A 12,210-nucleotide genomic window follows, 5' to 3' on the forward strand; every position below is an offset into this window, starting at 1 on the left:
AGGCAGGGAATAGGCAAAAAGGCATTGTTAGTGAGGGTGGCCAAAACTATGATACACAGGAGGACTAATACTGGAAAAAACAGAGCCCCCGAATAGAAATGTGTATCAATGATGGGGTGCAAAGAACTGAACTAAATAGAGTGTGTGAATGACGGGGTCAGAAAGTAGTGATCTACTGGACAGGGGGTCAGAAAGTAGTGATCTACTGGACAGGGGGGTCAGAAGGTAGTGATCTACTGGACAGGGGGTCAGAAGGTAGTGATCTACTGGACAGCGGGGTCAGAAGGTAGTGATCTACTGGACAGGGGGGTCAGAAAGTAGTGATCTACTGGACAGGGGGTCAGAGGGTAGTGATCTACTGGACAGGGGGGTCAGAGAGTGGTGATCTACTGGACAGGGGGGTCAGAGAGTGGTGATTTCCTGGACAGGGGGGTCAGAAAGTAGTGATCTACTGGACAGGGGGGTCACAGGGTAGTGATCTACTGGACAGGGGGTCAAAGGGTGGTGATCTACTGGACAGAGTGGTCAGAGGGGTGTGATCTACTGGACAGGGGGGTCAGAGGTGGTGATCTACTGGACAGGGGATCAGAGGGTAGTGATCTACTGGACAGGGGGATCAAAGGGTGGTGATCTACTGGACAGGGGATCAGATGGTGGTGATCTACTGGACAGGGGGATCAAAGGGTAGTGATCTACTGGACAGGGTGGTCAGAGGGGTGTGATCTACTGGACAGGGGGGTCAGAGGGTGGTGATCTACTGGACAGGGTGGTCAGAGGGGTGTGATCTACTGGACAGGGGGGTCAGAGGTGGTGATCTACTGGACAGGGGGGTCAGAGGGTAGTGATCTACTGGACAGGGGATCAGATGGTGGTGATCTACTGGACAGGGGGATCAAAGGGTAGTGATCTACTGGACAGGGTGGTCAGAGGGGTGTGATCTACTGGACAGGGGGTCAGAGGGTGGTGATCTACTGGACAGGGTGGTCAGAGGGGTGTGATCTACTGGACAGGGGGGTCAGAGGTGGTGATCTACTGGACAGGGGGGTCAGAGGGTAGTGATCTACTGGACAGGGGGGTCAGAGGGTGGTGATCTACTGGACAGGGGGGTCAGAGGGTGGTGATCTACTGGACAGGGGGGTCAGAAGGTGGTGATGTACTGGACAGGGTGTCAGAGGGTGGTGTGCCACCTGTTGGTCTGTTGTAGGAATAATAATAATAATAATAATAATAGACATTCAACAGGGGGATTGGGAAGGAATGTCTTGTTGGGGAGTGGAGACTGAGATTGTGTAAGGAAAAGGCCCACAGAGTACACAGCATAATAACTGGTGGTTGGAGTAAGTGATACATGAGCATGGTTTAAAGCTACTACTCAGTCACAATCACCCCCAACAAGTAGGACTTCATGCTTGATTGCCTTCGTTTAGGACCGAGATACCAAAACAAGTCTCATGAACACGAGGGGAGAAAGAGAGCTGGTTTCAAGCACAGGGCGCAGCAGGTGTTTATTGCAAAGGACCACAGGAGGAGGCAGGTAGCTGGGTCCAGGGGCAGGCAGAAGGTCATACACAGGAGGAGGCAGGTAGCTGAGTCCAGGGGCAGGCAGAAGGTCATACACAGGAGGAGGCAGGTAGCTGAGTCCAGGGGCAGGCAGAAGGTCATACACAGGGGGTCCAAAAGAGCAACAGTACAGGCAGGGAAAAGGCTAATAAAGTAGTCCGGGAGATCAGGCAATAGGTAGATAACAGGAAATCCGATAGGCAAAAGTACAGACAGGGAATAGGCAAAAAGGCATTGTCATTGAGGCAGGCAAAAACTATCATACATGGGAGGAGTAAATCACAGGAAACCCAGCGCTCTGAAAGACATGTGTCACAAAACAAACAATACCTCACAATAATGGGGTGCAAAGAACTGAACAGTATGTGATAATGACATACAGGAGGAGTGTGAACAGGTGATTAGAATTCAGGTGATTGGGATCTGGAGAGTGAGCTGCGTTGAGGAGATCTAGGTGTTTGAGGGTGTTGAGGGAGTTGGAAGCAGATGTTACAACAAGTGTGTGAAACATGCTAGTTACACTTCCTGAGATTGCAATGCCAGGGTCGTGGGTTTGATTCCCATGGGGTACCAGTACGAAAATGTATGCGCTCATTACCTACTGTAAATTGCTTTGGATTTAGCATCAGCTAAATTACGTAAATGTAAAATGCTATTGAAGGCTCTTGAGATATGCAAATCTCCCATTGGCATAAACTCATATAAGTTATGCAAGTTAAGCACGCACATATTAAGATTCACTCGTAATGTTTAAGCCGTTCAAATGAGGAACTGCAACTGGGAGAAAAAAACACCTAGCACTGAAGAGGAAGTGAGGCAATAGATGTCCTCACCCTGTGTATCTGTGAGTGTGTGTGTGTGTGTGTTTGTGATCTTGTTCTTCAGGCCCTAAGGTCCTGGAGTACTCTGGACAGGGTTTGTAAAGGTTTACAAAAAACAGTAACTGTGTTACATTACCAGCAAAAATATTGTGATCAGATTGCAGATACTAGATGATTACTTCAAGGATTACTTTCAAATTCAGAAACAATGTTTGCGAGAAAAAAATCATCTTTGACACTTATTGTTTTCTCAATAACATTCAAATCAGCATTGAAAAAAGGAGCACATTTAAGTTTGTTCCAACTGAGCGAGTCACCACAAGTCAGACACCCCTATGATGACACACCAATGTGTTTGGGAAAAGCACAGGAATAGACTTTTGTAGGCTACAGTCCAATATATGTCTTGCAATGGTGCAATGGGTTAGTCTACAGCGATACAGATATCACCTATTATTGACATCTACATTGCGCATTGATGTGACTCAGTGCTGCTCTCTCATTTAGCTATTTGTGCCTCATGGATTGTGGTTGTTGTGGATGGCTGTCACAAATCTAAATATGTATTTGAACCCAATAATGGTTGAATTTAAGATGTTTAAACTGCCTTTCAATCATTGTTTTTGAAACCAGTGGACAGCCATTGAAAAATGTGCTCTTGCGAAAGCTGCCTAGTGCAGATCTCAGCCTATGGAATAAAAATGGGGATTTTATTGCTCAATCTAATTCATGCTGATAAAAAAAAAAATCCATAGTCCTAATAGACAACTGGACAATTTTTGTTTACCCCAATTACAGTCTTGTTTCATTGCTGCAACTCCCAAACGGAGAGGTGAAGGTCAAGAACCATGCATCCTCTGAAACACAACCCACAACAACTTCTTGACACATCCAACCCAAAAGCCAGCCACACCAATGTGTCTAAGGAAACACAGTACACCCAGTCAGCATGCACTGTGCCCTCCACAGGAGTCACTAGTGCATGATGAGACAAGGATATCCCTGCCAGCCAAACCCTCCCTAGCCCGGACAATTGTGCACCACCCCATGGGCCTCCCGGTCAGCTGCGACAGAGCCTGGGCTCGAACTCAGAGTCTCTAGTGGCACAGCTAGACCACTGCGCCTTAGACCACTGCGCCACCTGGGCCACTTTCGATAGACTTAATGGGCGGCAGGTAGTCTAGTGGTTAGAGCATTGGACTAGTAACTGAAAGGTTGCAAGATCGAATCTCCGAGCTGACAAGTTTGTTCTGTCGTTCTGCCCCTGAACCCACTGTTCCTAGGCTGTCATTAAGAATAAGAATTTGTTAAATAAAGGTTTTTAAAAAAGGGGCGATCTGTAGCTCCTACATCTATTTTTGCACTTATAAATTATATATATCCATTGATTATTGAAGAATATAACTGATAAATACCTCATGAGCTTAGTTCAACTGTCACCCCAATGGTGGAACAAACTCCCTCACGACGCCAGGACAGCGGAGTCAATCACCACCTTCCGGAGACACCTGAAACCCCACCTCTTTAAGGAATACCTAGGATAGGATAAAGTAATCCCTCTCACCCCCCTTAAAAGATTTAGATGCACTACTGTTCCACTGGATGTCATAAGGTGAATGCACCAATTTGTAAGTCGCTCTGGATAAGAGCGTCTGCTAAATGACTTAAATGTAAAATGTAAATGTCACACTCCATGAGAACCCCAAATATAAACTTGTTTTTCTCCAATGTTTGTAAACATTGCAAATGTAAACAAACATGTATAGCCTCATAACATATTTAAAAGAATATGTTTGATATCATGGATGGTCAATCCTTGCATCCATAGCTCTGTCTATTAATCTGAGAGTAGTTACATTTCTCCTGGCCCATCCCTCAGCTTTTTATCAAAACTGAGGCAGGGTTTCCATTTTGTTATTGTTTCATCTGTGGATTTGCCCTTTAAACAGCTGCATATTATCAATATATCAAAGTGTCACCAACAAAAAGGTAAACAATAGGCCTATAGCAAAGGCAGCACATGGCATTCATTTTTCACATGTAAATAGAACTTTTCAGTAGTGCTCAAAGCATGCCATACCATGAGCGCAACATTTATTTTTCAACTCAAATCAATGAGCCCAATCAGTCCTACATGACAACAAAATCATAAACAACAGAGTAGGGCTGGCTAATAAGTCCTCTGTTTTGGGGTTATGCTCAGGTAAAACAATTTGGCTAATCTATACTTCCATATTTCCAAGTCCTATTTTTGAAGATCAAGGGGTATAACATTTATTGGAATGAATGGAATTCTGACAGACTTTGGTTTTTAATGTAAATATATAATTTAATCATATTATATGTAGTAGTAAGGAACGACGAAGCAAGTCCTTGAATATCCTTTCAACGCCTCCTACATCAATGAGAAGAAATGAATTGTACAGACCTCAAACAACATTTATATGGTAGCTCCCCTGGCCTCCACTCTGCTGCCCCTACAATTTAGGCAGTGCCATACAAACTGTGTCATACAAAACAGCGTCATACAAAACAGTGTCATACAAACTGTGTCATACAAACAGTGTCATACAAAACAGCGTCATACAAAACAGTGTCATACAAAACAGTGTCATACAAACTGTGTCATACAAAACAGCGTCATACAAAACAGTGTCATACAAACAGTGTCATACAAAACAGTGTCATACAAAACAGTGTCATACAAACTGTGTCATACAAACTGTGTCATACAAAACAGCGTCATACAAAACAGTGTCATACAAACTGTGTCATAAAAACAGTGTCATACAAAACAGCGTCATACAAAACAGTGTCATACAAAACAGTGTCATACAAACTGTGTCATACAAAACAGTGTCATACAAAACAGTGTCGTACAAAACAGTGTCATACAAAACAGTGCCATCCAAACCGTGCCATACAAAACAGTGTCATACAAAACAGTGTCATACAAACTGTGTCATACAAACTGTGTCATACAAAACAGCGTCATACAAAACAGTGTCATACAAACTGTGTCATAAAAACAGTGTCATACAAAACAGCGTCATACAAAACAGTGTCATACAAAACAGTGTCATACAAACTGTGTCATACAAAACAGTGTCATACAAAACAGTGTCATACAAAACAGTGTCATACAAAACAGTGTCATACAAAACAGTGCCATCCAAACCGTGCCATACAAAACAGTGTCATACAAAACAGTGTCATACAAAATAGTGTCATACAAACTGTGTCATACAAAACAGTGTCATACAAAACAGTGTCATACAAAACAGTGTCATACAAAACAGTGCCATCCAAACCGTGCCATACAAAACAGTGTCATACAAAACAGTGTCATACAAAACAGTGCCATACAAAACAGTGTCATACAAAACTGTGTCATACAAAACAGTGCCATACAAAACAGTGCCATCCAAACCGTGCCATACAAAACAGTGTCATACAAAACAGTGTCATATACAAAACAGTGCCATACAAAACAGTGTCATACAAAACAGTGTCATACAAAACAGTGTCATACAAAACAGTGCCATACAAAACAGTGTCATACAAAACAGTGTCATACAAAACAGTGTCATACAAAATAGTGCCATACAAAACAGTGTCATACAAAACAGTGCCATACAAAACAGTGCCATCCAAACCGTGCCATACAAAACAGTGCCACACAAAACAGTGCCATACAAAAAAATGTCATACAAAACAGCGCCATACAAAACAATGACATACAAAACATTTAAGTGCAACGCATGCTTCCCTTTGTGCTGGGGTGTAACCTGACTCTCAGGTCATGATGAGGAGATGAAGGAAACACCCAGTTGTTTGGTTCCTCTGTGTGTAGGGTCAGAGGAAGATGATGATGAGGTGATATCTCCCGCTTTAACAGGGTCTATAGGGGAGTGTCTCAGGGGTTTCAACAACAGGAGATTGGTGGCAACTTATTTGGAGAGGACGAGCTTGTGGTAATGGCTGGAGCGCAAAAAGTGGAATGGTATCAAATACATGGTTTCTGGTTCCAGACATTATTATTAGCAGTCCTCCCTCAGCAGCCTCCCGTGGCTTCAACACAGCCCCGATTATCAGACGGAGGCCTCCGTTTGAAGCTTTAACAAACACAGCTACCATGTCATCCAGGGACAGCCAGGCTTTCTCTGTGAAGAAGAGAGGTGGACGTTGAATGAACATTAGGCATAGATTGTCATTTTAAGCTAGTGCGTTTAGCCTACCGGTATTACTTAGGTGGGCAAAGAATCTAGAGCGCACAAGGACAGCATATAAAACTGAGAAGGTAAGGTAATATTGGGTTTCTGTACATGTGAAACTGACACACCCAAGCCTGAAGTATAGAGAGTCTGAATCCAGAACCTTTTGTTTAGAGCTATTGATTAAGCAGAGGACACTGGGTATTGTGTGTTTCATCTGAGCATAATGCAGAATCAGGAAGCCCAACGGCCAATTTACAACCTTGGTTAGATAGATAAACATATTTCATTCACATCTACTAGTCTAGTACCGTGGGAAGGCTTTCTCTTGACTGTAGTTATGATTCTCAACAATATACTACTGGCTGTAAGAATATGGAGCGGACGGCTGTTCCACTGAGCTGGAGGATCTTCTCAGCTCTTGGATGCACTCAAGTCTAGCATCTTAGTGGGAACTTTAGAGAACCAGACAATAGACTAAAGTATACATATATCAGGTGCAAATATGGAAATTAAACTAGCCCAAAGCTAGTACTTTTCAGACAACGTTTCGATCCGAGCCGGATCTTCGTCAGGTCTGTCCAGTTCCCCAAATTCTTAAATTCCACCCCTGACCAGGTGCAACACAAATATGTGCATCAACTATCAGGTGCTGTGGCAACACTTCTGGAAGTGTTGAAAAGGGGTCCCAGGATGGTGCCCGTGGCTCTGTGGGAGATTGGTTTGGTAGAAGGCCTATGCTCTACCAAAGGAGGTGGATGGTGTTGTGATTGTTATCTCCCCAACTGGGGGAAAATGGCTTCTTCTGCACTTTTAGGAGATTCTCATATCTGCAGCTATAACTTGGGGCAGGAGAGTTGTTTCAGGACTTCAGATATTTTCTCCCATCTTTAAAATGCCCAAAGAATCATCAGTGATGTCAGCAACATTTAGCTAGGAATAAAATTGCAATGGTATCACAATTATGTTTCAATTTTCGAATTCAAACATTATTTCTGTCGCAGGAGATATGACAGCTCGAGCAGCGGCAATCATTTCTGCGTACTTCTTTACTGCATAATGTGGAAACTGGAGAGCGAAGGCTTTCTCTGTTGACACACAAAGACTGACCAATCGGTAGATGTATTCCTAAGTAGCAAGCACAGACTGTCCAATGACGGACGTGATGGGTGGGTTCTCTCCACTCACCTTCTCTGGGCAGCTCTCTGGTACAGAACCGCGGAGGAGGGCGCGTTACAGAAGGACATTCAGGTTTCATTGATGCACGCTACGCCAGAGACATTTACAAAAAAGAACGAGAGGGAACTTTCGACGCACCACTAGTCCGTCTTCACGCTCTATCTCCAGATTAAGAAGGGTTCAATCGCTGTCCATCTGAAGAGCCATGTCACTTGTTGAAGAATACGAGGAAGGGGAGTATGGGAGAGCGCCGAAGCGACTGAAGACGGCAGAGGTGGAGGAGGGCGAGGAGCTGGAGGAGGGAGAGGACTCAGACGCGGAGTCTGCAGGGCTGCTCGGAGATGTAGAGAATGTAGGAGCCGAGAAAAAAGCCCTGTGGACCACAACGAAATGCGGACCTGCAAGACGGGTAGGGAAGCGCGGCCATCGAATATACATCTGAATCTGATCTGTTACAATGTTTCGTAACATTACTAGGATTGTTTGGCAATGGTGACACAGTGGTGACTGTGTTTTTACTGAAATATTAGCCTAGCCTATATATAGGCTATTCATTCATTGTGTTCGTCAGCGTTTGATAACCTGTCTGCCCTTTGCAGTCAAGATGTCTATGGACAGGCATGTAGGGTACCCTCACCAGGTAAACATCGTACAATGTATGGGCAGCCTATAGTTATTTTCTACTCTGACAAGGTGTAAATCTTGTTCAGACTAGATGCCCACGTGTTGAAGTTAAACGGGATTGTAATATGATCCAAATGACATGGATTATAACTGATTTTATTGGACAATTGATGCATAACATCAAACTGCAGAAAAAGCAAGTGCTTTACAGGGGAGTTTAAACATACTGAACCCTCATTGACTACTGTAGTTTTAGGCCTACTATGATAGTGACATGTCACAAATATTGAATGACATTTGTGAAGTTAGTGATGTCACTTGGCCTAATATCACTGTTATTAGCAATTCATTTAGGAAATGTCCTCTACCCACTGCTTTTTGTAAAAGTACATATTGACATGATGACGTGATTTGCACTGCTTACATAGTCAGTAGACTGTGCTACACTGTCAGAGTATAGTCTAGTCTTTGGGGTTGCTTACTTTGGATAGGCTACAGATGCGAATGGGATCATCTTCACTTCTGTTGTCTAATGTCTGGAATTAAGTTATGTGAAGACCTGCTCATGCCCTGCAACAGACTTTACCATGACATGACTAGTTTAGTATAATTAAAAGTAAATAGTCTACAAACGTATAATAAGTCTACAGAAACACGTTTAACCCTGCAGAAGAGAAGTGGACCCCGGTGTGTAAAAAAGGGAACTGAGTCTTTGGATTGTAAACCAGTCTACTGAGTTGTCCAGTGAAACTGAGAATCCTGATGTTTTAGATCTGATTTATCTCACTTCAACCTCCGCGGGGTGCAGAATACAGCCCAGCATGCCTTGCTTTGAGATCAACAACAAACAGCAATGTGGGAAGCGAAACCAGCTCCCTGGTCTGTGTCCGTATCTCTGCTACATTTTCTCCGCAGATGATCATAAACCGGTCCTGGCCTGGGGAGGCATTGAACACATTATCTAGATTAGCTATGCAGTGTTTTGGTCTTTGCTACCTCAGGCAGTGCAGATCTTTAGTCCGTTGATCGGCTTTTCCCCTTATCACCATGGAAAAGCTACGAGTCTGCCACCGGCAAGACAGATTCAGCTGCCTGATGTCACAACCTGCGGTGGAGCACGCACCTTATCTGCGCTCTCTCCCAAATAATGTTTCTACATCAAATGGACGAGCAACAACAACATCCACAGTGGTCCACACATCCACACATGTAGCTTAGAACGCGAACAGTGAACACCTGACAATAGGCTAATGTGATTCCACATTTCAATTAGATGCTGTTTGACAAATATGCTTCGTAGGTAATGTTTTTATTTTTAGGCATATCAGATTCATCCCAATTCAACCTGGACTCAGAACATTTTGTATTATTCTATACGGAAATCTGAGACACTCCATTTAGTATAATATGTTATGTTTCGTATGGTATGTATTCATTTGTGGATGTCCATCATCCATTTTGTATGATATGTTACGAATTTGCAAAGTGTATGATCAAATCAAATGTATTTGTCACATACACATGGTTAGCAGATGTTAATGCGAGTGTAGCGAAATGCTTGTGCTTCTAGTTCCGACAATGCAGTAATAACCAACGAGTAATCTAACCTAACAATTCCAAAACTACTACCTTATACACACAAGTGTGAAGGGATAAAGAATATGTACATAAAGATATGAATTGGTGATGGTACAGAACAGCATAGGCAAGATGCAGTAGGTGGTATCGAGTACAGTATATACATTTTTTTATTTTTTATTTTTTATTTCACCTTTATTTAACCAGGTAGGCTAGTTGAGAACAAGTTCTCATTTGCAACTGCGACCTGGCCAAGATAAAGCATAGCAGTGTGAACAGACAACACAGAGTTACACATGGAATAAACAATTAACAAGTCAATAACACAGTAGAAAAAAATGGGCAGTCTATATACAATGTGTGCAAAAGGCATGAGGAGGTAGGCGAATAATACAATTTTGCAGATTAACACTGGGGTGATAAATGATCAGATGGTCATGTACAGGTAGAGATATTGGTGTGCAAAAGAGCAGAAAAGTAAATAAATAAATAAAATAAACAGTATAAAAACAGTATGGGAATGAGGTAGGTGAAAATGGGTGGGCTATTTACCAATAGACTATGTACAGCTGCAGCGATCGGTTAGCTGCTCGGATAGCTGATGTTTGAAGTTGGTGAGGGAGATAAAAGTCTCCAACTTCAGCGATTTTTGCAGTTCGTTCCAGTCACAGGCAGCAGAGTACTGGAACGAAAGGCGGCCAAATGAGGTGTTGGCTTTAGGGATGATCAGTGAGATACACCTGCTGGAGCGTGTGCTACGGATGGGTGTTGCCATCGTGACCAGTGAACTGAGATAAGGCGGAGCTTTACCTAGCATGGACTTGTAGATGACCTGGAGCCAGTGGGTCTGGCGACGAATATGTAGCGAGGGCCAGCCGACTAGAGCATACAAGTCGCAGTGGTGGGTGGTATAAGGTGCTTTGGTGACAAAACGGATGGCACTATGATAGACTGCATCCAGTTTGCTGAGTAGAGTGTTGGAAGCCATTTTGTAGATGACATCGCCGAAATCGAGGATCGGTAGGATAGTCAGTTTTACTAGGGTAAGCTTGGCGGCGTGAGTGAAGGAGGCTTTGTTGCGGAATAGAAAGCCGACTCTTGATTTGATTTTCGATTGGAGATGTTTGATGTGAGTCTGGAAGGAGAGTTTGCAGTCTAGCCAGACACCTAGGTACTTATAGATGTCCACATATTCAAGGTCGGAACCATCCAGGATGGTGATGCTAGTCGGGCATGCGGGTGCAGGCAGCGATCGGTTGAAAAGCATGCATTTGGTTTTACTCGCGTTTAAGAGCAGTTGGAGGCCACGGAAGGAGTGCTGTATGGCATTGAAGCTCGTTTGGAGGTTAGATAGCACAGTGTCCAATGACGGGCCGAAAGTATATAGAATGGTGTCGTCTGCGTAGAGGTGGATCAGGGAATCGCCCGCAGCAAGAGCAACATCATTGATATATACAGAGAAAAGAGTCGGCCCGAGAATTGAACCCTGTGGCACCCCCATAGAGACTGCCAGAGGACCGGACAGCATGCCCTCCGATTTGACACACTGAACTCTGTCTGCAAAGTAATTGGTGAACCAGGCAAGGCAGTCATCCGAGAAACCGAGGCTATTGAGTCTGCCGATAAGAATATGGTGATTGACAGAGTCGAAAGCCTTGGCGAGGTCGATGAAGACGGCTGCACAGTACTGTCTTTTATCGATGGCGGTAATGATATCGTTTAGTACCTTGAGCGTGGCTGAGGTGCACCCGTGACCGGCTCGGAAACCAGATTGCACAGCGGAGAAGGTACGGTGGGATTCGAGATGGTCAGTGACCTGTTTGTTGACTTGGCTTTCGAAGACCTTAGATAGGCAGGGCAGGATGGATATAGGTCTATAGCAGTTTGGGTCCAGGGTGTCTCCCCTTTGAAGAGGGGGATGACTGCGGCAGCTTTCCAATCCTTGGGGATATCAGACGATATGAAAGAGAGGTTGAACAGGCTGGTAATAGGGGTTGCGACAATGGCGGCAGATAGTTTCAGAAATAGAGGGTCCAGATTGTCAAGCCCAGCTGATTTGTACGGGTCTAGGTTTTGCAGCTCTTTCCGAACATCTGCTATCTGGATTTGGGTAAAGGAGAACCTGGAGAGGCTTGGGCGAGGAGCTGCGGGGGGCGGAGCTGTTGGCCGAGGTTGGAGTAGCCAGGCGGAAGGCATGGCCAGCCGTTGAGAAGTGCTTATTGAAGCTTTCGATA

General features: G+C 44.0%; 1 protein-coding gene across 2 annotated transcripts in view; it reads left to right on the forward strand.

The window, feature by feature from the left end:
• Positions 1-7,791: 7,791 nt before the first annotated feature.
• Positions 7,792-12,210, forward strand: part of LOC115134998 (heterogeneous nuclear ribonucleoprotein L-like) — a 77,242-nt gene continuing 72,823 nt past the window's right edge. For both annotated transcript variants that reach the window (XM_029669158.2, XM_065023120.1), the window contains exon 1: positions 7,792-8,183. In XM_029669158.2, the coding sequence (XP_029525018.1) occupies positions 7,980-8,183 (204 nt within the window). In that variant the 5' untranslated portion in view covers positions 7,792-7,979. The remainder of the gene's footprint in view (positions 8,184-12,210) is intronic.

This window comes from Oncorhynchus nerka, linkage group LG10, assembly GCF_034236695.1.
Source record: "Oncorhynchus nerka isolate Pitt River linkage group LG10, Oner_Uvic_2.0, whole genome shotgun sequence".
In the NCBI taxonomy this organism is placed as follows: Eukaryota; Metazoa; Chordata; class Actinopteri; order Salmoniformes; family Salmonidae; genus Oncorhynchus; species Oncorhynchus nerka.